Below are 25,435 nucleotides of genomic sequence, written 5' to 3'. Positions count from 1 at the left end.
CACAAAAAGATTGAAATAAAAACCTTTGCCTTATCTCAAGAGCAGTGTGGATAAGATTGGTTGGTTGACTAGAGTTTAACTAGTCAAACCCATTAGATTTTTGACGATGGCCTCTTTTGAAGCAACATTTGTAACGTAGACCAATATTTCTCCTAAGTATCTAATACCCGACTTCATTTTCTCTGGTTACTAAAGGTATGCGATGAGGCTGAAGAATTTTACAGGTTCTTCTGCCACGGAGGGAGAGAAAAAGCTTGCAGTATTATGGTAAGTCCCACCAAGACAATGTAAAAGCAGCTGGAACCATGAAAGAAGAGTTTAAATCCACTCAATGACTTAAGCAGCTTACGCCAGATCATTATTCTTGTTTTCCATTTAAACTATTAAAGGATAACTAATGGATTTCTTTAGCAGCTGGATAAACATTTATTCCTCTAATTCATACTCGATATTATCAAGATCATATTATAATGCCCTGCCATTTCCTTGTTTTGGATATTTCAATAGCTTTTATAATCTGAGTGAATGCTTTGCAGAATGTATAATCGTGTTTTGGTTTGGGGTTTTTTTTTTTTTTAAGATTTTCCAATTTTACGAAACATTAGAGTTAACATAATCCTTTCCTAATTATCACAGTTACCGATGCTTATCACTTCTTTACCTGAGGATGTTTAAGCTAAAGAAGGACCATGCTATGAAGTATTCCAGATCTCTAATTGAATATTTTAAGGTAATCTTTATACTGTGATTGGATTAGGTGTGTGTGTTTGATTAATGTAGAATATGGAATGCATTTGATAAAACATAAAATGAGTGTGGCGCAGTGGTTAAAGCTACAGCCTCAGCACCCTGAGGTTGTGGGTTCAAACCCATGCTGCTCCTTGTGACCCTGGGCAAGTCACTTAATCCCCCCAGTGCCCCAGGTACGTTAGATAGATTGTGAATCCACCGGGACAGAGAGGGAAAACTGCTTGAGTACCTGAATAAGTTCATGTAAACCGTTCTGAGCTCCCCTGGTAGAACGGTATAGAAAATTGAATAAATTAATTAATAAAGGTGCATTGCACTGTAGAACAGAATGCATACAATAAGCATTGCACCAAACCAACAATTGTAGCAGCCATTAGCACGTAATGCATAACAGCAAATTACAGTCTTCCTGAATGCCCTCATATTATCGCATGTCTCTTGGTTTCATTTGCAATACAGTAATTTATTCTTGTATACCGCCAAAGCCTTTAATAGTTTGCGGCGGTTTACAATAAGAAGTACACTTCCCCCTCATTATTCGCGGGGTATAGGGGCAGAGCCGGACCGCGAATGGTGAAAAACCGCGAATATCCGGCTCTGACCCTCCCCCACCTCCCTTCCGCCTTCCCCTGGCATCCCGGCCTTACCTGGTGGTCTAGCTGGTTTTCGGGGCAGGAGTGATCTTCCTACGCTCTTGCCCTGTGCAGATAGCCATCAGGAAATGGCTGTGGGGAGTTCCCGTAGTCTCTCGAGACCACCAGGTAAGGCCAGGATGCCGGGGGGAAGACAAAAATATGGGGGGGTTTTCCCTCCTCCTCCCCCACAAAAAAATTGTGATTATGTGAAATCGCGAGTAGGGAAACTGCAAATGGGGAGGGGGAAGTGTACTGGACAATCAGTGAAAAAAATTTAATACAAATCATCAGAAATACATACAATATAAAAAGATAAAAAAAATAAAACAGTGAATCATTAGGTTACAAATCGATCAAACAACTGTGTTTTTACTAATTTCTAAAAATAAAATAAGATAGAGCACGCATACGGCCTCTTTTACAAAGCCACGCTAACGGCTGCACTGCGCTAATGGCCCCGAAGCTCATAGAGATTTAAAGGGCTTCGGGGCTGTTGCCGCGCGGCTTTGTAAAAGAGGCCGATAGTAATATTACTCAGCCAGTCATTCATTTTTCCTGCCCGAAAAGCAAGAGTTCTGTCCAGAAATCTTCTAAAACGACAAGCATTTACAGTTGGGTAAGCAAACATATGGATTCTGCGTATAGGCCTGTTAAAACGGTCTAGGAAAAAGTGAGAGACCGGGTAAGCAGGTGCCATACCAAATATTGATTTAAAACGGATACAGGAAAATTTAAACAAAACTCTTGCCTCCATCGGTAGCCAGTGTAGTTTTTGATAATAGGGAGTAATATGTTCCCATTTTTTTCAAACCAAAAATCAGCCAAACTGCTGAATTTTGAATAGCTCAAAGACTTTTCAGAGTTTTCTTGTATGTATCCCAAATAAATAATATTGCAGTAGTCAAGCATTACTTATACTGGCCCTATGCATGTATGTCTTTAACAGCGCCTATTGTTTTCTGGTGAGTCAGCTTCATAGCACCTTTCCAACGAACCAAAAATGTCATGGTGAACCGTTAAACACCAATAAAGCATCCTCATGCAAATATATATATATAAAATTAGTTTTTATTGGACAAACTATTTTGTAGTGTGGTTTTTAGGGCAGGCCTGACACTCACAGAATTCCTATGAGTGTCGGAGCTGTACAGTTTTGTAAACGGGGGGTGGGGGAGGAATATCCACTGAAGTTTTCTCATCCCTCTCCTGTCTTGTCTTGGGGTTTTCTGCTCAATTTTATGGGGCCATTTCTGTGCTGTTGACTCCTAAGTCATAAGTATAATAATTTTGATTCCACTAGAAAAAGTAGCCATCAGGAGTATATAAAGTATAAAAACACTGATCGTTTTTGTACTCTAAAAAAAAAACCCTCCTGTTGGTTAAAAAATAAACATCTAAATTTGCAATGTATAAACACCTAAGAAACAGAAGTGACCAGTGCAAGCATTTAGTTCCCATAAAGGTCATTGTCTTCATCACCTTGAAAACCTTTTCAGAAGGATGTGCTTACGCCTGAAAGCACATCTATTTTGCATAATGTGACATTTTTGGTTATAAAAGTTAAGTTCTAAAACATTAAACAGCAAAAAATAAAAAACCCACTTGATTTTGTTGAATGGCACATATTAGTGAGACTTGTACAAATCCTGGTGGCATCTTGAAATTTTTTCTGTGATTTTACCCTATCGGTGAGTCCCCTTTCCCGTGTGTGAAATTTATTCATTTAGATTTCTAGCCCACCCTTCCAGGGTAGCCCAGAATGAGTTACATAAACACATCCATATTTATCTTGACAAACATATAGACAAAATATATCAAACAATAATGCCACCATTAATATATCAAAAATTCAAAATGTCACATATTTATCAAATTAAGGCCCTCTTTTCTCACGTCACATTAGGGTATTTTTTAAATCACCAGCCGTGGCAGTAAAAGCACCGATGCTCATAGAATTCCTATGAGCGTTAGAGCTTTAACCGCCATGGCCGACGATTAAAAAAACAAATGCGGCTTGATAAAGGGGGGGCCTAAAATCTAATTTAAGATTTCAGCCTGGACCAGTTTAACAGCTCTTCAAAAACAACGAGCCCAAAGTCTGGTCTAAAAATTAGCACAACAAAAGAGAAAAGAAGACCCAGCAATCCACAGTAGAATCAATCCAACGATAAAAACAAAAAACTGTGGATGCTGATGTTCTGAGAATGATTTTTTATACGCTCTTTCACAATAAAAATACAAATGTAATAGTCCAACCGGACCCTACACAGTCTGTGTTTCGGCGAACATGCCTTCCTCAGGGGGCCAATTGATGTCAAATACACAAATAAAGAAATGGACTAACAACAGTCTATTTGTCTTTAAGCAAATGACTGAATTACACTTTCTGGTGGGCAAACTTATGTTCCAGTTACAAGTATGAAAGAATGAACGCTGAATGTTTTGGAATATAGTAAAGAAATCAGAAAAACCCGAAAAAATTGGAAGGTGAATAGACAAATCCAACAGCAAAAAAACCTCCCAAACCCCAAGACTAGAAACTAGACAAGGGAGAGAGACAAAAGCAGAGACGGCTCAACTACATTCACCAACCTATCAATGATGTTTAAGATATAAGTAGATTAAACGGAAGAGCCCTCAGTAACACAGCCACCCACTAGAGAACCAGTGGAAAAGGCTGTCACATGGCTTACACCCAAACAAGTGTTAACTGTGAAACATCCCCGGGCTCTACGCCGTATTTTTTATAATAAAGTGCACCCAACAGTGCTAAGTGTGAAAAAAGATATACATAAATCAAAAAAACACACTTTACCATCCACTACGATTGTCTCTGCCCCTTGTCCAGGGGGCCAAAAAACATCCAAGTCCAGCCAAGCAAAAAACAACAGGAAGTACTTAGCTTCTCCGTGAAGACAAACAGCCAGCAAAGATATTCTTCGTCCAACGGGACTCCGTTTCGGGGGTGCACAGCCCCTTCTTCAGGAACAGCTGGACTGCGCTGTGACCATCCAAATCATCCGGCACAGCAAGGATTGACAAAGCAGGAAATGGCACTGAACCGAACAGAACGCCTCCAATTTAAACAGCAGACCCAAAAGGTAATTGGACAAGAAAAAAGAAAGAAAAAACACCTGACTCTAGAGAACTTCAAAGAGACCAGAAAAACACGGCCCGGAGTTCAGCTGAAAAAGTGAACTGCAAAAAAATTCAATCAAAAAATAAAACAAAACTAACTTTCAAAAAACAATAAATTAAAAGGTATGTTGCCATTCAATATAGTCATTATGTCCCATAGGAGCTAACGCTTGGAGTTCAAAAATCCAATAGTGCTCCCTCCGTTGTAACCACAGTACTTTATCTCCCTGATGACTCTCATAAACCTGTTCAATGATAGACCAACGTAAATCCTGAAAGGTATGTCCCAACTGGATACAATGAGGCACCAGCGGAGAATTCATTGACCGGGTATTGAAACGTGGGCCGTACTCAAAGAAAAATCAAAACACGTTTGATTGAGCACCGCTCACGTATCAATACCCGGTCAATGAATTCTCCGCTGGTGCCTCATTGTATCCAGTTGGGACATACCTTTCAGGATTTACGTTGGTCTATCATTGAACAGGTTTATGAGAGTCATCAGGGAGATAAAGTACTGTGGTTACAACGGAGGGAGCACTATTGGATTTTTGAACTCCAAGCGTTAGCTCCTATGGGACATAATGACTATATTGAATGGCAACATACCTTTTAATTTATTGTTTTTTGAAAGTTAGTTTTGTTTTATTTTTTGATTGAATTTTTTTGCAGTTCACTTTTTCAGCTGAACTCCGGGCCGTGTTTTTCTGGTCTCTTTGAAGTTCTCTAGAGTCAGGTGTTTTTTCTTTCTTTTTTCTTGTCCAATTACCTTTTGGGTCTGTTGTTTAAATTGGAGGCGTTCTGTTCGGTTCAGTGCCATTTCCTGCTTTGTCAATCCTTGCTGTGTCGGATGATTTGGATGGTCACAGCGCAGTCCAGCTGTTCCTGAAGAAGGGGGTGTGCACCCCCGAAACGGAGTCCCGTTGGACGAAGAATATCTTTGCTGGCTGTTTGTCTTCACGGTGAAGCTAAGTACTTCCTGTTGTTTTTTGCTTGGCTGGACTTGGACGTTTTTTGGCCCCCTGGACAAGGGGCAGAGACAATCGTAGTGGATGGTAAAGTGTGTTTTTTTGATTTATGTATATCTTTTTTCACACTTAGCACTGTTGGGTGCACTTTATTATAAAAAATACGGAGTAGAGCCCGGGGATGTTTCACAGTTAACACTCGTTTGGGTGTAAGCCATGTGACAGCCTTTTCCACTGGTTCTCTAGTGGGTGGCTGTGTTACTGAGGGCTCTTCCATTTAATCTACTTATATCTTAAACATCATTGATAGGTTGCTGAATGTAGTTGAGCCGTCTCTGCTTTTGTCTCTCTCACTTGTCTAGTTCCTAGTCTTGGGGTTTGGGAGGTTTTTTTGCTGTTGGATTGGAATATAGTAAGGCATTCAAAATGGTGTGGAGCCCATTGACTGCATTTATTGAGTCACAATAACTGTCATGTACCTTTCCTTTTATTTGACTTCCTTACACATCCAGGGTGGGTGGGGGAAGGGGAATGGATTATTGTTTGCTATCTTAATTATCTATATTATTGAAATTAAATATGTACTTCTTTTATTAATTATGGGGATGAGGGGGGGTGAAAATGATTGTTTTTTGAATTATTTGTGTATTTAAAGTGTGTTCTGTGTAGTGTTTATGTTTAAATTTATTGAATGGCACTGTTAACATTTGAAAATTAATAAAGATTGGAAAAAAAAAAAAAAAAGCATATAGTCGGAAATGACTGAAGACAAGCAAAAATGACACAGATGAGTTTTCACAGCACTCCAAAAAGATAATAACGGGTTGTGTAATGATTTAATGCCAGAGGGATCTGATTCCATAACTTAGCCACCAACTATGATTAAACTCGTTTATGATCACACTCTAAATGGAGTATTTTTAAAGAAGGGACACAAAAACCTTTCTCTTGTGAATGTAGAGACTACTTTGGAATAATATATAGGTAGATTCTCCAGCATATAATTTGGAATCATATCACGAAAAACCTTAAAAGCCATTACTAAAACTTTAAAATTACACCTTTTTTTTCCCATCGGTAGCCAATGCACAGTAGTTGAAGCAGAAGAGACAAGATCAAAATGACCAAGATTTTTTAGGTTCAAACAATTTTTTTTTATGTAAACACAGCAAATACAACACCAGCGTACTCTAAAGGTGCACAGTACAAATAATAATGCATCATATACTATAATAGAACAAGCATATACAATAAAAGAGTAACATCAACCAAACTTCCTCCCCTTACTTCTCTACATAGGGCAAGTGAGATTAATGAGGGTGGAAAGGTACTCCAAAGCCCTGTACTCTTATGAACCCCAAAAATGTCACACCACGCCTTCCCCTCACCTGAACCACTTAGCCTATCTTTGACTAATTGCCAGAACCTTCAATACACCCCATTTCCCCTCCTCAAACCCCTCCTCTCCTCTCCCCCAATGATACTCTCCACCCCACCCCACCAGTACTCACAATTACTCTCCCAACCCAACTAACTAACAAATTAGGACACCCATCTTAAAACCACACTGCCCAAGATTTTTTAAGGGTCTCGCAGTAGTATTTTGTAGCCTCTGCATATAACATAACTCTTTGTCTGGTAGCCCTACAAACAGACCATTGCATTAGTCCATATATGACAATACAAATGCATGCAACAATTGAGTAAAATCAGATTCAAAAAATACACTAAAGTCTTTGCAGTTGACGTACATTATAAAAAGAAGTAGACACCAAGACACTTTGGGCTCACAGCATTATAGAGTAGCGCATATGCAGATCTATACATAAGTCCAAAATTAGTGCTGATAAACAGCAATAATTGATTGTTAATGGCTCATTAACTAATTTATGTGCATGTTCATCTCTCTTGCACCTCCATATTTGGTGGCACGTCAATCGCACGAAGGTCAATGGTACGCCGACAATAGCGTACCGACATCTGCACGCAGGACGATTGTGCGCCACCATTTCCAGCACTTTTATAGCATACCGGGAATGTTTTGAGGAAGTAGGGGGGAACAACTTATAAATGCTCATGCTCCCACCTTGGGGGGGAGTGTGTGTGGGGAATCCCCCACAATACACTGAAAACTCCCGAACAGCGAGAGAATGAAAGTTTTCAGTGGATTTGGGGGTTCCCCCTTCCAACTCCCCCAACGGGAGCGCGACCACTTACAAGTGTACTGGGGGGGCTTCACCCTCCAACCTGCCTCAAAACTGTCCCGATAAGCTGTAAAACCATTAGAAACAGTGGTGCGCAATCATCCTGTACGCAGGTGTCGGTGCGCCATTGACCCGCGCACTTTAGTTACAGAACACCATATTTGGGTGGCTTATATATGGAGGTTGATATGTGCATACTTGGAGGTCCTCCGACACAGCCCCGAGCTCAGGGAAAAGAAGACGAAGTTTCTGTGGGGGTGGAGAGGAGGAGAGACACTCGGTATACGTCATGTGTCTTTCAATCCCTGGTGGCACACCCAGAATCTCACCACGGCACACTAGTGTGCCATGGCACTCAGTTTGCTATTCGCTGCATTAACAAATAGACTTAATTGCTTTTTTTTTTTTTTTCCTGAAGAAATGGCAAAGTATTTCGTTTCTCACTTGTATGGTTTTGTTCTTGGCAGAATGCTTCAAAGACCTCACAGGTACCATCTCCATGGGGAGGCAATGGAAAGTAAGTTTGTCCCTTCTACTATATCATGATAAAAAGGCTCAATTAGTAACAGCTCAGAAGTAAGATGAGAAAGATTTGCATGCCCACTATATCCATTGTATGCAGATCTCTCTCCATGAATATTCATTAGAGATATCCTGAAAACCTTGTCTCCTTGCAGCCCTCGAGGACTGAATTTAGGCAATCTCGGCATAGCTTATCTGAAGTTTTGGCGCACAGAAAAGTTAATGCAGGTCAATTCCAAATTCTTTAACAATTTAATCCCACTACTGTATGATCTCTGTAAACTATGTACTAATTAGACAGCCAAGTGCTGTGTCATTCCAGAAAGTCACAGTAAAGTTAACCTCCATTGCATTGATTTTTCAATGGCTCGTTCAGTAATGAAAGACAAATGAATGTTTCATTGATATACTTTAATGTGCTGTTTAATAGAACTGAAGGCATAATAGTGGTGAAAATGTGAAGGCACTTAGTTAACCAATTATCTGAGACTTTGTGACAGTCTTTATATTAATACCAACACATCCTGACCTGGAATATAAACTCATACTAATATAATTACAATTCAATGTTCAATGAAAGCATCAAGGACTACCAACTACTGTGGTTCATACCCTCGTTCTTTGACCCTCTTTCCCACCCCCAGCTCAGCATGTTACAAGTTATTTTTAAAAATTATGAAATTGCCTTTGATAGTAATTAAAACTCAAGCAAGGTCTGAAGGCAAAGCTTTCATTGTTAGAACCCCCAAGAAATTCTCAACATGAGAACTCCCCTATATAAAGTGCACCCTATAAATGAGGAGGTTAATGTACCATTTCCTGACTTTCGTTACAAAATATTGTAAAACAGGTTTCTGTTAACTCTCCTGAGAGAGGCAGAGCAGATAATTCAGCCAACACAGGCTAAGCAGAAATCTGGTTAATTCACTGAAAATGACTGAAGTCTTCTATTGTAGTAATAGTACAGATTTTTTTGAAAATTTTATTGTAAATTATTTGGTTTAGATTTTTAGTTTTATTGTATATAATATCTTTATAGACATATTGTGATGTAATGTATTTGAAGTTTGTAGCTTTGTAAACTGCTTAATACTTTGGTATAAGCAGTACATCAAGAAAATAAATCCAATCCGATGGCCTGAGATCCGGCACATCACCCGAGAGCAGCTCGACAATTTACTGCCTTCTTTTGACTCATTTTTGTGAGCTAATGTTCTGAAATTTACCCCCTCGCTGGCTACACCAAGTAATATCCGCTACTAGTTTTTCCATGTACTGATATGCACTGCAATGAGAGGGCATAGGATGAAGTTAAGAGGTGATAGGCTCCGGAGAAATCTGAGGAAATACTTTCTTACGGAAAGGGTGGTAGAAGCGTGGAACAGTCTCCCGGAAGAGGGGGTGGAGACAGACACTGTGTCTGAATTCAAGAGGGCCTGGGATAGTCGCGTGGGATCTCTCAGAGAGAGAAAGAGATGATGGTTACTGCGGATGGGCAAACTAGATGGGCCATTTGGCCTTTATCTGCTGTCATGTTTCTATGTTATCTAATTTCCCAGTCTAGGAGAATGCAATCTTTAAGTAATGAAATAAGCTGAATTTCAGTTTAAAGTTTCTACTGTGAGACAACATGCTCTCATTAATAGGTGTAATGCTTTGGCCTGGATGCACTAAAGATACCAACTGGATCACTGATGGCCAATTCTCTGGCCGATTCTGAGCGAGCAATTGATGCACTAGCAAGTTTGCATGCAAATGATTTGCACAGATGTACAAATCATTTGCATGCAAATCCGATAGATCAATCGCTTAGGGAGCGATTGACACATGCACAGAGCCCTAACAGCAGTGACAGGGGAAGCAGCTTCCTGTCACTGTTGTTAGGGCTTCTTTTTTTTTTTTAATGGTACGGATGTTGTGTGTGTGTTACACACGCACAATCTGCCCCGTTTAAAAAAAGAAAATGGTGCACCAGAGAGGGGATGGCCCATCATTTTCAACAGGTGGGACTAGAAGCTGAAGGGACCGTGCTTCCCTCCAGCTCCCAACGTTTAACAAAGGTATGGGAGGGACTGGGGGGGGGGTTCAGGAGAGCGTCCAGTGGCAGTGGGCATCCCTCCTGCCCTTTTTTGTGTGTATGAGGAAAGGGGCAGGGGAGGGGATAGCTCGGGGGGCCCTCCATTGGCAGGAGGGAGTGGGCATCCTTCTTGCCAATTTCCTCTCTTGGCGGGTTTCTTGGTGTGTTCGTCGGGGAGGGCCGTCATTGGTGATGGGGGGGCATTTTTATTTTTATGGGACAGATGTTTTGCGTGTGTAACACACAAAAAATATCTGTGCCATTGAAAAAAAAAAAAGGCAGATCAGTAGGTAACACAGTTAACGATAGGTCCAGATCAGTTGATTTTTCCGATCGCTAAAACCCCTTTTTTGGGGGGGAATGGGGATGTATTAGTCAAAGGTTAGTGTATCAATCGTTTGGCTACTTTGCATGGGGTTTTAGCTAATTTGCACGGCCGGATCAGAAAATGGGCGATTGAAGGAATAAACATACAGTGGGCCGTTTTGTGCATCGGGTCGGTAAAAGCGATCGTCGCTAAAGCTGTGAAAACAGGTTTAGCGATGATCATTGACTTTAGTGCATCTAGCCCTTTATCGGCTACATTTCCAAAATGATCTAGTGCAAAGGTCTTCATTAATTTTTAAGCTGCGGCCACTTTGGATTGTGATCAGCTTAAGGCGAGCCATGAACTTTCTTTCCATGCATGGGCACAACACTGCTTACCAACATGTGCAGTGATATCCATCCCCACCGGCCCACCTTCAAACTTCGTTGGGGGCTACTCTCAAAGTTGTGAGCCTTTCCAAATGCATTCTTTTTTGACTATTGAGAAATGCTTATCCATCTAGCATTCAGATCTTCCGCCATCCACATTTCCCTTTCTTTCTTGAGCCTGGGGGCGGGAGTCCGCCCCTGTGGTCTCCAGTGGCCACCACTGACCCCTGGGCCTTCCATTGAAGAACACTGATCTAGCCAGTTGTCTACAGAGTTAGGCAGCAAAGTTTGCCCCTTTGAAAATGTATGGACACTCTAGGAAGCGTGATTAGGTGGGAAGGCAGTGAGGATTTAGGTCAGCATTGCATGTTATGCAGCTGTCCATGTGCACAGGGATAGCTGCTTTAAATCTACATGAGTACACAGTACATAGCTAGCTAAATTTAGGGAAAGTTTAGACTGCAGCCAAACTGACTAGTTTGTGACTGATAATTTTGCTTAAAATGTGTAAGCTAAAATGCCGTTGAGCAGCTTAGGCCCTGTTTTACAAAGGCACACTAAGCGTTTTAGCGCAGATTTAAACCACGCTAAATCAACGCATGGGCTAACCGCCAATGCGTCCGTAGGATAATATGCACGCATTAGCGTTTAGCGTGCGCTTAAAAGCTTATCACACGTTTGTAAAAGAAAGGGTTAGTTAATATTTACCCCTGTGAAAAAAAATCACAAATCACAAATGTGGTAAAGGTGAGATGTGAATATTTTGAAGTACTTCTTCCAATTTGCATTCATTCACATTCTGGTTTTATTTGCTATTCTGCTTAATTAAATCTCTATCAAAGCTCTTTACCATTTAATGGGGAGCGGGAGATAGCTGCAGAAGGTGGCTTAGGTTACAATAGAATTTTTACAATGATAAAATAACCACAGATATTTTTGTGCTAAGACACAATAGGAGGGGAGGGTGATAGAAGAAAAGAAAAAGCCTGAACAAGACAATATTGGGCTGATTTGGGGGAAAATCTGATTGAAAAAAATAAGGCCCCCCCTTTTATCAAGCTGCGGTAAAGTGTTTTAGCACAGGCCAGTGAGATAAATGCTCCGACGCTCATAGAAATTGAATGAGCATCGGAGCATGTACCTCGCCGGCCCACGCTAAAACGCTCTACTGCAGCTTGATAAAACTGGGCCTAAGTTCTTAAAGTGGTTTTACATTTTTTTAAAGGGAAAATTACAAATGAATGTGCAGGGGCAATTTATTCGAGAGTGTAGGGACCATCAAGCTAAAAAAAACACCCCAAAACAACCCAAGAGTTTCTGGTAAAATCCAGACAAAGTTGAAGCCAGAAGGGAACAATCAAGAGATTCTGATGTGACGAACAAAGAATTTGGGTTTCGGTATATTATAATAACATAATGAAAAGGAAAAAGGGCAGCCTGGAATAATAAATCTAATCTAATCTATTTTTGTGTTGCTCATACCTAGGTAGGCTCAAGGTGACTTAAAAAGGAGGAGAAGGAAGGAGAAGGGGGAGGAGGGTAGGAGGGGGTAGGAAGAGAGGTGGAGGGAGAGCAGAGGATACAGGTGATTAAGTGTCAAATAGTTTTCAGTTTCTTACAGAATATGGTGTAATTAGATTCCGTCCTGGTCATTTCAGTAAGGTCATTCCAAATTTTTAAATCTGGTGAGTAAGAGTGAGGATTTGAAAAGGAATCAGATAAGAGACCAGAAGCCAGTATTCCTTTACCAGCAAACGGGTGGCATAATTATATGTTTTTGCATTATAGACAGAGGTGTTTTGGATTAACTATAGCCTCCTGAAACTTTTATGAGTTGAGCCTTGGAAAATAGAGTTACAGTAGTCCAAGCAGAAAAGTACCAAAGAGTGAAAAAGTAAGCAAAGAGTCGTGTGATCCAAAAGAGAACAAATATTTCTTAATTGTTTTAATGTTAAAAAAAAAAAAGATCAGAGATGTGTTGGTCAAAGGTAAGATGTCTGTCCAGAGTTACACCTTGAACCTTTACAGAGTCACAAACTGGGATAGAGGTATACATTCAGTGATAGGGAATATGAGGTTGTAGCAGCCATTTACAGAGGCCAACCCTCCCGCACCTCCACCCAACTCCCTCCACACACTCATGTGGCCCCAGCGTCCCCAACGTTGGTCCTCTACACACAGCTGCAGTTGTGGCAGATGCAGTGTTGAACTCCTTTAGACATAAGAAGAAGAAAACTATCTGAATGTTTTCACGATTTTTGAGCATTGTTCTTTAATGTTACAGGAACACTGAAACACCATCTCCCATGTCTTTGAGTCCATCTCCTGTCGGTTCTGGCACCAACAGTGGCTCAATAGGTTCCTCTTCTACTGGCACTATAAGCATTCCACAGCGTATCCACCACATGGCTGCCAGCCATGTCAATATTACCAACAATGTGTTGCGGAGTTACGAGCACTGGGATATGGCTGACAAACTCATGAAAGAGAACAAAGGTATGTATTGTGCAGCTCCTTACTTCAAAAGGCAAAATTTGATTTTCTCCCAAAGCTTCTGAGAAGAGGGGAGCTGTAGTATGTGCAGATAGGTCTTATTCATTGGATCTCTGCATTGTACTCATTATCATAACAACATAAGAACATAAGAGTTGTCACACTGGGACAGACCAAAGGTCCATCAAACCTAGTATCCTGTTTCCAATAGTGACCAACCCGGGTCCCAAGAACCAGGCAGAAACCCAAAGACTAGCAACATTCCAGAGCTGAGATTGTGATGTCATAATACCTCAATCCACCAATGCCTAAGAGCCAACCTCATTAGTGATGTCACAATGGCTTGATTGTCCTAAACTTGGCTCACATAAGAGCTGCTATACTGGGATAGACCGAGGGTCCATCAAGCCCAGTATCCTATTTCCAACAGTGGCCAACCCAGGTCCCAAGAACCAGGCAGAAACCCAAAGACTAGCAACATTCCAGAGCTGAGATTGTGATGTCATAATACCTCAATCCACCAATGCCTAAGAGCCAACCTCATTAGTGATGTCACAATGGCTTCATTGTCCTAAACTTGGCTCACATAAGAGCTGCTATACTGGGATAGACCGAGGGTCCATCAAGCCCAGTATCCTATTTCCAACAGTGGCCAACCCAGGTCCCAAGAACCAGGCAGAAATCCAAAGACTAGCAACATTCCAGAGCTGAGATTGTGATGTCATAATACCTCAATCCACCAATGCCTAAGAGCCAACCTCATTAGTGATGTCACAATGGCTTCATTGTCCTAAACTTGGCTCACATAAGAGCTGCTATACTGGGATAGACCGAGGGTCCATCAAGCCCAGTATCCTATTTCCAACAGTGGCCAACCCAGGTCCCAAGAACCAGGCAGAAACCCAAAGACTAGCAACATTCCAGAGCTGAGATTGTGATGTCATAATACCTCAATCCACCAATGCCTAAGAGCCAACCTCATTAGTGATGTCACAATGGCTTGATTGTCCTAAACTTGGCTCACATAAGAGCTGCTATACTGGGATAGACCGAGGGTCCATCAAGCCCAGTATCCTATTTCCAACAGTGGCCAACCCAGGTCCCAAGAACCAGGCAGAAATCCAAAGACTAGCAACATTCCAGAGCTGAGATTGTGATGTCATAATACCTCAATCCACCAATGCCTAAGAGCCAACCTCATTAGTGATGTCACAATGGCTTCATTGTCCTAAACTTGGCTCACATAAGAGCTGCTATACTGGGATAGACCGAGGGTCCATCAAGCCCAGTATCCTATTTCCAACAGTGGCCAACCCAGGTCCCAAGAACCAGGCAGAAACCCAAAGACTAGCAACATTCCAGAGCTGAGATTGTGATGTCATAATACCTCAATCCACCAATGCCTAAGAGCCAACCTCATTAGTGATGTCACAATGGCTTGATTGTCCTAAACTTGGCTCACATAAGAGCTGCTATACTGGGATAGACCGAGGGTCCATCAAGCCCAGTATCCTATTTCCAACAGTGGCCAACCCAGGCCTCAAGTACCTAACCAGATCCCAAGGAGTAAAACAGATTTTGGCTTATAAACTTTTGTTTTAGGAAATTATCCAAAAGACTGGGAAAGAATAGCAACAGAAATTCATTCGTACACATTCAGGAGTCATTTCCCTAAGGTGCACTAACAGATTTAACATATGTAAAAAGCCTCTCAGCCCATTGTATACATGTGGACTGCATGGCACTTACCACATACTAATTCATTTACCCAATTTCCACATGTAATTTAATTGAATAACGAACCAATTAGTGCTGATAATTGGATTCTAATAATCAATTATCAGTGCTAATTGGCAACAATTAGAATTTACATATGTATTTTGCTAGGCATATTTTATCAATATGCTTATGTAAATTGTACATGGATCTGAAAAGGGGGTGTGGCCATCGGAGGCATATAGGCGGGTTATGGTGTTTGAACACTTTGTATGCACTTCGGCACAGAAATGTATACCAAGTTTTAATTGATGTCAATACTCATGCCTAAAAGTTAGGAGCAGACACTGGTGCTAGGCAGCATTTTGTAAGCGGTGCCCAACTCAGAGCCCCATTTATAGGATAGTGCTTTGCGCTTTTTTGGGGGGGCGCCATTTATAGAATTTGGTCCTAAATCCGTCAGCGCACCTTAGTAAAAGGATCCCTCAGTTTGTTAGTTTGCCTTAACAAATTTAAGCTGCAGTAGAAATTTCTACTGTGGCCCGGCACGCTAAATGTTCCGACACTCATAGAATTCCTATAAGCGGTGGAGCATTTAGTGCTCCGGGCCGCAGTAGAAGCCTCTACGGCGGCTTAGTAAAAGAGGGCCTAAATCAACTTGTCAACTGGGTCAATATTCAGAAGAACTTCTCTGGGGAGAGTGTGGCACAGTGGTTAAAGCTGCAGCCTCAGCACCGTGAGGTTGTGGGTTCAAACCCATGCTGCTCCTTGTGACTCTGGGCAAGTCACTTAATCCCCCCCATTGCCCCAGGCACATGAGATAGATTGTGAGCCCACTGGGACAGACAGGGGAAAATGCTTGAGTACCTGAATAAATTCATGTAAACTATTCTGAGCTCCCCTGGGATAACAGTATACAGTAGAAAACAGAATAAATAAATAATGTCAAAAGTTTCAGCCTCTGATAACCAGAGCTGGTACTGTGACATCATAATGTCTCATTCCAACAATGTCTAAGAGACAACCTCATCAGTGATGTCACAATGGCTTGATTGTCCTAGACTTGGCTCACTTTTACTACATTTTGATTTCTAGAATGGTGTAGTGGTTAAAGCGACAGCCTCAGCACCCACGCTGCTTCTTGTGACCCTGAGCAAGTCACTTAATCCCCCCCTCCTTGCCCCCTTGTGAGCCCACCGGGACAGTCAAGGAAAAGTGCTTGATTACCTGAATAAATTCATGTAAACCGTTCTGAGCTCCCCTGGGAGAACGGTATAGAAAACAGAATAAATAAATAAATACAGAAGGAAGGTCATTCCAAACTTTTATGAATAAAAAAGAAAATTATAAATATTCAGAGGAAGTATATGGATAGTGCTTCTGACATTATCCGCAAAGTGCCAGGGTAGTCTCAGGGACATTCAATTCACTATCTGGGTGACGCACAAATGGAATAAATAAATAAATATCTTATCTGGACAACTTAGGGCATCAAACAAGCTGCCTTATGTTATTTCAATAGAGGACTGAAATCCCTGATGTCTAGATAAATTCTGGCACTGACTAAGCCTCTATCCAGGTAATTGCAATGGCTGGATAGGGTTGTTGGTTTTTGGGGTTTTTGTTTTTTTTTACAACTGTAGCTAATTTAACAAAAAATAAATAAAAATAAAAAGCTGACCACAGCAGCTGCTATTGACCTGCACCAATATATTATAAATAGACACTTGCTAATCTAACTCTTCCTTTTCTTATCTTTTTCAATTTATTCACAACATTAATCTATCGCCATTCTTCGTTAAATGTTTTTCACTGGTAATATACTTGGAGCTTTGATACTAGAATTAGTTTTGTTAATCCTGCAATTAGCACTGTATCTAGTGTGTTAAATATCTTGCTAGCTCTGACATTAATTCAACACTAAATATTACCTATGACCTTTTCAGTATACACAGGTTAAAGTTGAATATTCAGGCGATTAACCAAATTCATTTTTTTATTCTGTTATTTTCTGAATTATTTAACTTTTTTTTTTATTACAGCTATTCCCCTCTGCTTGTACCAGAGACTTTTAGCAATTCTAATGAAAAAGCCAGTGTACTACAGTGCATTAAAACCGGTTGTTCCATTTTGCTGTTTCATCCTAGAGACTTCAAATTAGAACACCGCTATTTACCTATTTCAAATCTCAGATCAGTCAGCCATGTTTTTTTTCCTTCTCAAACTAAATTCCTGACTGGTGGTAGCCTATAGGATAAAGTTCAAACTACTTATGTCTGCTTTCAAGACAATTAAGAAAAGCCAGCTTGCAGCACTTTATAATACAGTCAAACCTTGGTTTGCGAGCATAATTCGTTCCAGAGGCATGCTTATAATCCAAGCACTCGTATATCAAAGCGAATTTCCCCATAAGAAATAATGGAAACTCAGACGATTCGCTCCACAACCCAAAAACTCGTATTGCAAGACCTCACTCATTTAGAACAGTCACTAAACTCCCGGAGCGTCAGAGAGAAAAGAACCATCGGCTCAGTTGTGATGATGTGACACGTGTATACTGTATGTACTCATATTGCCAGACTTTGCTCGTTTAGAACAGTCACTACGCTCTTGCAGCGTCAGAGAGAGAAGAACCATCGGCTCAGTTGGGATGTGTGTATACTGTTTGTACTTGTATTGCAAGACCTTGCTTGTATATCAAGTTAAAATTTAATCAAATGTTTTGCTTGTCTTGCAAAACACTTGCAAACCAAGTTACTTGCAATCCAATTTTTTACTGTATATTGATTCTGAATTGCCTTTTGAATATGTCACTTTCCCTGGATGGCAATTGTTGTTTTTTTATTCATTCCACCATGGTCTAGAATTCTCCATTACTTGGACAATTCTTCGTTTTACATATAAGCCCCTACTATTTTGGAATTCAGATCCAAAATATCTGTGGAAGGAGAGTTTCCTGACTAGATTTAAAGCAAGTCCTAAGGCCTACTATTTTCAGAAATTTTCAGAGAGCAAGTGCCTCCATTGTGTTGGAGATGGTGATCTATAGCAGGACCTCAAAGCTCTCCTTTCTGCTTTCTATTTTCCTTGATCTGAATGTTTGATTCTAAATCATTCCAGTGTTTTTAGTGAAGCATGGTATCTAATATAATAAAATGGTAGGACGCGCATGCGCACTAAAAAAATCGTGTTCCCTGAGCTGTCGCATTTTTTTTAGTGCGCATGCGCGGGTTGTACGTCACCAATGTTCCTCCTCCACCATGCAACGCAAGCCATGTCCGCCGCCGGCCTCGAGCTACTGGGGGCCAGTGGCGCGAGCCGCCCGGCCGGTGCTGAGGCCCCGCCTCCCGCTTTCGCCCTACACGGCGACGCCAGACCCGGACCTACAAAATGCTGAGGCCCGTCTTCCGACCTACACGGCGCCGCCAGATCCGGCACCACAAAACGGCCCTCACATCCGCGAACATGCTTGCCATGGAAACAGAGGGGATCAGGAGCTAAACATCGATTTTAAAAAACAAACAAACAACAGTGCACAACGACAGAGACACACAGACACTCACAGAAGGACAGGGGGCTAAAGAGACAGATTTAAAAAAATAACAAAACACTAAGGAGAAAGAGAGACACAGGTAAGGAATGCTGCTGGGCAGGGGGAGCAGGGAAGAGGGTCAGGGGGAGAAAAGAAGGAGTGCTGCTGGACAGACAGAGCAGGGAAGAGGAACAGGGGAGCAGGGAAGAGGAACGGGGGAGCAGGTAAGAAGTGCTGCTGGACAGGGGGAGCAGGGAATAATGACTGCGGAGCAGGGAAGAAGCTGGACAGGGGGAGCAGGGAAGAGGGACAGGGGGAGCAGGTAAGGAGTGCTGCTGGACAGGGGTAGGTAAAAGGAAGGGAGAAGGCCTACTGCTGGACAGGTGGAACAGGCAAGGGGTAATGGTTGACAGCCGAGGAAAGAGAGAGACAGAAAGCGGTCAAGAGGAGAGAGAGAAAAAGAAATAAAGACACACACATCTATTCTAGCACCCGTTAATGTAACGGGCTTAAATACTAGTATAAAATACTGCAGTAAGTATAATAACCAGAATCAGGTGCTTTGGGGTTTTTTTTCTAGTACCTGGACCACAACAGAAGATTAAAAAATAATCTTGCTCTTACTCCCCACCCGAGCTTCCCCAAATTTTGTCCCTGTGCACACCCACTGGCGGAGTGCATGCCATCAAATCATGGTGCATACTTTTCCACTAGACAGAGCGCTAGGTATCCTTTGCCAGAATTGTTTTTGAAGGGGTCATTGAGGGGCTAAGGAAGTGACCACCTCTAATCCCTGCAGTGGAGTGCTGCTTTCTCTACTGCTACTACGACTATTTATTATTTCTATAGCGCTGACAGGCGCACACAGCGCTGTACATTTTGGTGGCATTCTTTATGCCATATCTATAAAATGGAAAGATTTATTGCTTTACAAAGGGGATACTTTAAGAAATTTCAGGATGTGTGGAAACCATTAACAAAATATTGTAAGGATTAAGTAAAATTATTTCCCTTTTAATTATCAGTTCAGGATATAGGGAGGGGGGTATTTTTCTTATTACATATATTATATAATAATGGAAGATATGGATGGGAGGGATGGGAAAGGGGAAGGGATAAAATTTATATAATGTACCAATGATTGTTTATAAGTGATATATTTATTGTTACTGTGAATGAATATATTTTACACTTAATGTAATTTTGAAAATGAATAAAGAATATTAAAAAAAACAAAAACAAAACAAAACATATAATAGACAGTCCCTGCTCAGAAGACCTTACAATCTAATTTAGACAGGACATTTCAGGTTTGGGGAGATTATGGTAGAGAAAATGATACAGTGGGTATAGGAATCTGACAGCAGTGAATGGGAGTTAGAGTTGAAAACAGTTTCAAAAAAGTGGGCCTTTAGCTTGGCTTTGAATCCTGCTAGGGATGGAGCACGACGTATTGATTCAGGCAGCCTGTTCCAGTATCTTTAGGAGCAGATATAAATCTCAGCATTCATGTAAATGGCCATAAATCTGTATTCCTCTTCTGAAATGAGGAATTTATTTATTTAAAAATTTCTTATATACCGGTACTACAAATCTAAGCAGTTTACAATAAACACATGCATAGAATAGATATAACATTAAAACATGCTACTCTTCAAGGCATACAGTATTCAAAAACCTGAACAATGTCTAAAATTTCTGTTTTAATTCATAAATATGCCTGAGGAAACAGATATACTTTAAAACGTTTTCTAAATGAATTCAGGGACTCAATCTTTCTTGATTCCTTTGGAAGGGAGTTCCATAACTGAGGTCCCACGACCATAAAGATCGAGTCCCTATACATCTCCAATCTAATTTGCTAAAATCCCGATTACTTGAACGACGGGGATGTTCTGGCACATGAACTTTTAGGGTTGCAGCCGGACAAAGTGGTTGTTGTTCATAAAGAATTTTAAAAATTAGCGTTATAATTAAAAAATGAATATGCCAATGAAATTGCTGAAGAACTGGAGTAATGTGGCTATACAAAGGACTTCCTGAGATCAAACAAGCAGCAGCATTTTGAGCTATTTGCAAAGCTCTTAAATCTTTTTTAGGCAAATCAACAATGAGTTACGGTAATCAAAAAACAGGTATATACTGTATATGCTTGAAAATTAGGCGGGCTCATCAGTCCTTTCAAAGGTCGTAGCGATTTCAACTTCAAAAATATCTTCTGAATAACCAATTTGAGATGCAGTTTCATTGATAGTGAAGAATCGAGAAGTACTCCCAAATATTTCAGTTCTCCTAAAATGGGAACTTCAGTATTCTCATAAGAAAAAGTTGCAGGAAATTGAAGATTTGATCTCCCAGAGAGCAATAAATCCTGAGTTTTGGATGGATTCAAACGTAATTTAGTGTCTGAAAGCCAGGATTTAATAGTATTCAGACATAATGCCAGAAACGAAAATGTATCAGAAATAGATTCAGGAACTGAAAAATCAAACTGAATATCATCGACATAAAGCCGGTACTGCACCAGTCTAGTCCCACCCAAACTATATACCTTCTTGCCATATGCACATAATCATCATTTGGACTTGAGTATTCTGGCTTTCTAAAGCTAGGATTTAGATGTGTATGCAATATACCTATCTAAATGCCAGTTTCTGCATGTCTAGAACACAGATAAGGCTTCTAAAATGATTGCCACTATTAAGAGCTTGCTTTGAAATAGTGAAATATTTCATACATTATAATATATGATATAGAACCATCTGTTGAATGCTACAGCGCAGTGTGCATTTAAAACACTTCCAAAATGACTAACAGTCAAGCTTCAAGTGTATTTAAAATTTCTTATACCGCCTAATCAGACTTCTAGGCAGTGTACAATATTAGTAAAAACAAATATTGACTATAATACAAATTTTAAATTGGTAGACATCTTTAGGGGTAGTTATCAGGGAAAGACAAACTACACCACATTCAGAAAAATCCTGAAGACTCAAGTCTTTGCCAATTAACTGTCTTAGGGCTAGATTCACAAAGCAAATCGATCGTGTACCGATCGGTTTGCGACCCCGGCCCGATTCACTTACCTCTCTGCTGACCATCCTCCGATCCGCACATGCAAATGAGGGCAACAGCATGCAAAGTAGGCAGGAAAGCGATTTACTAAACAAAACCCTGCAATACCGACCAGTCGCTGAAGCCCTTTCCGGCTGCCCTGCCTTCTGCCGCCCTGCTCTCTGCCCTGTCAGCCCCTATCCTGCATCCCCGAATGTGCCTGCCTCCCTTCCCCGCACTGCAAACCCGTGGTTTAACCCGCGGGCTTAAGCGGGTTAAAACCACAGGCTCCAAAACCACAGACTCCAATAAAATGATTTTGATTTTTTTTTTTAAATCTATGCCGGCCCCGAGGTCCAGCGCCTACGCAGACCATCTACACATGGTCTGCACATGAGTTGGGATCGCTATCGAGCGATCCGGGAAGACAGATGGGGGCGTTCCTCCGATCGCCCCATCTGCATATTGGGGCTTCGAGAATTCATCGGACCTGCCGGATTGGGCAGGTTTGTGAATCTAGCCCATAGTTTCTATATAGCTCCCCTACTTCTATGCCCACTCCTCTAGCTTCTCCGAACCCCCTTCCCCCTCTACTTTCCAAGGACAAACAGGAAAAAAAGGTTGGAACCACAATATTATAGAGAAAGAGAGAACAATTGAGGAAAGTGCACTAGGAAGGGTCGCTGCGGTGGAGAACAGCATGTTTTGCCCTCACAAGGACGGTTGGGTTTCAAAGGCATCGGCAAATAAAAATGTTTTTAACTTTGTTTAAAATTGATTTAGGGCTCCTTTTACAAAGGTGCGCGAGCGTTTTTAACGCACACGCCGGATTAGCGCGCGCTAGCCGAAAATCTACCGCCTGCTCGAAAGGGGGCGGCAGCGGCTAGCACGTGCTAAATCGCCGCGCATTAAGGCCCTAGCGCGCCTTTGTAAAAGGAGCCCTTAAAGAAGATTCTACCTGTAGATAGTTCGAAAAGGGATTCCAAAGGGAGGGAGCAGTCACGGTAAAAATACTCGTTTTCATTGTGTTTATAAGCTTGAGGGATGGAACCGAGTGTCATGGAACGAAGAGTTCTGGAGGAGTTCTGGGGAAGAAGGAGTCTGTCTATAAATTCAGGTTGATTATTTTGACGAGTTTTAAATGTTAATAGCAGGATTTTGTAACTAATTCTGTGTTCTACTGGAAGCCAATGTGCTTTGTACAGTAAGGGAGAAACATGGTCGAATTTTCATGCATTAAATATGATTTTCACAGCGGTCTTTTGAACGATCTGAAGGCGTCATATTTCTTTTTTTTGTTATGCCCTTGTAAAGGGCATTGCAATAGTCTATGCAGGAGATAACTACAGTAAAACCTTGGATTGCAAGTACAGTGGTACCTCGGTTTACGAGTGTACCAGTTTGCGAGTGTTTCGCAAAACGAGCAAAACATTCGCAATATTGGTGCCTCGCAAACCGAGCTTACCTCGATGTACGAGCACCTCCCCCCTGCTATCCGGCACCCCTCCGCTCTCGTCGCCCCCAGCCCCCCGCCGCGATCCGATATCCTCCGTACCCATCACCCACCCGAACGTATCACTTACCCCCCCCAACTGGCATCCGGCACCAAGGCACAGGATATGCCGTTGCCGGTGCCCGAAGATCTCTCATCCTTTTTGCTGGGCCTTGAGCATCTGCGCATGCTCAAGGCCTTAGTTCCTGCTCTCTCCGAGATTCTCGAGATCTCCGAGAATCTCGGAGAGAGCAGGAACTAAGGCCTTGAGCATGCGCAGATGGTCAAGGCCCAGCAAAAAGGATGAGAGATCTTCGGGCACCAGCACCGGCATGTCCTGTGCCTTGGTGCCGGGTGTCAATGGGGGGTAAGTGATGCGTTCGGGTGGGTGATGGGTATGGGGAGGATATCGGATCGCGGCGGAGGAGGGGGCGATTCGAGCGGGGGAGGATTCCGATCGAGGTGGGTGGCGGATCACGCGGGGGGGCCTTTGTGAGCGGGGGAGGGGAGCAATGCCGGTTCGCGGGGGGGGGTTAGAGCAGTGCCACTGGCCTCGGGGGGGGGGAGGTAGAGCAATGCCACTGGCCTCGGGGGGGGGGAACGAATCAAGCGAGTTTCCCTTACTTTCTATGGGGAAACTCGCTTTGATATACGAGTAATTTGGTTTACGAGCATGCTTCTGGAACGAATTATGCTTGTAAACCAAAGTACCGCTGTAACTTGGTTTGCAAGCGTTTTGCAAGACAAGCAAAACATTTGATTAAATTTTAACTTGATATACAAGCAAGGTCTTGCAGTACAAGTACATACAGTATACACACATCACAACTGAGCCGATGGTTCTCTCTCTGACGCCATGGAATGTAGTGACTGTTCTAAACGAGTGAGGTTTTGCAATACAAGTACGTATAGTATTTTGTATTAAAGTTTTGGGGTTGTGGAACGAATCATCTGAGTTCTCATTAGTTCCTATGGGAAAATTTGCTCTGATATGCTTTGGATTACAAGCATGCTTCTGGAACGAATTATGCTCGCAAACCAAGGTTTGACTGTACTGGGGGGGGTTTTTAATGGTTTGATCAGCAGGAACAAAATCATTGAACAACCCTACTGCCTCAATTATTCTATGTCGTGCATACCATTGCAGTCTCCAAGACTAAAACGGGTCTCAGTTGTGCTTATTCAACATGAACGGTTATTTATCAAAGCTTTTCATGTTATCTGGTAGATTATTTTTTTTAAAAAAAAAGTGTTTCTCATAAAATGTATTTTATTCTAGAGTGCTAGATCTTGCTAATGGAAGTATTAAAAAAAGGAATTTTCTGTACAATTTCCTTTAAGGGGAAAATTCTCAACAGCCCCTGTAGTTGCAAATTGCATTGACGCTTTGCTCGGGTAATTTTATAAGGGTCTTGAATGTGTAGAAGAGTGTTCTATATGCTCAAGTGGACTCATGAAATTGCACAGAATATAAAGTTGGCACACAGACAAACTTAATTCTCTTTTAGGTCATGGAACATTAGGCGCCGGGATGATGCATGCTAAGCGCAAATTCTAAATCATTCAGTTGCATGCACAATTGCTTTTATCGAATCCTAGCATAAGTCCGCAGTTCCGCATCTAACTTTTAGCTCAATGGCTGGCAGAAATGTTCACACTTAAGTGTAGGCAGTTAGGCAAGTAACTGTTAGTAGCCTATAATCCATGCGTGCATGGATTAGTCACGCCCCTCTCAGGTCCATGCCCCCTTGCAGTTCTGCACTAGGCATTTTGCATGCATTTTTTTTTTTTTTTTTTTAGAATATCAACTAATGGCAGTTACATGAATAACTGTTAATTAGTGCCAATTAACAGCAATTCTAGCCAATTATATATTTATTTTCCAGCTTTGTATCCCTCTCAGTCTGATATCTTTGATGGGCTACAACAAAACACACATACGTATCATGTGTACAAATAGCATTTTTTCCCCGTTAACATCAATTAAGATAAGAACATAAGAATAGCCTTACTGGGTCAGACCAATGGTCCATCTAGCCCAGTATCCCGTCTTCGCGGAGGCAAAACCAAGTCACAGGTACCTGGCAAAAACCCAAATAGTAGCAGCATTCCATGCTACCATCTCATGGCAGACTATGGACTTTTCCTCCAGGAATTT

General features: G+C 41.5%; 1 protein-coding gene across 1 annotated transcript in view; it reads left to right on the top strand.

The window, feature by feature from the left end:
* AFF2 (AF4/FMR2 family member 2) overlaps window positions 1-25,435 on the top strand; it is an 877,713-nt gene that overhangs the window by 847,108 nt on the left and 5,170 nt on the right. Inside the window, exons 17-20 of the mRNA XM_033945510.1 lie at window positions 196-267; window positions 637-730; window positions 8,163-8,212; window positions 13,275-13,486. Of these exons, the coding sequence (XP_033801401.1) occupies window positions 196-267; window positions 637-730; window positions 8,163-8,212; window positions 13,275-13,486 (428 nt within the window). The remainder of the gene's footprint in view (window positions 1-195; window positions 268-636; window positions 731-8,162; window positions 8,213-13,274; window positions 13,487-25,435) is intronic.

Source organism: Geotrypetes seraphini, chromosome 5 (genome assembly GCF_902459505.1).
Source record: "Geotrypetes seraphini chromosome 5, aGeoSer1.1, whole genome shotgun sequence".
Classification (NCBI taxonomy): domain Eukaryota; kingdom Metazoa; phylum Chordata; class Amphibia; order Gymnophiona; family Dermophiidae; genus Geotrypetes; species Geotrypetes seraphini.
This window is presented reverse-complemented; position numbering and strand designations above follow the sequence as displayed.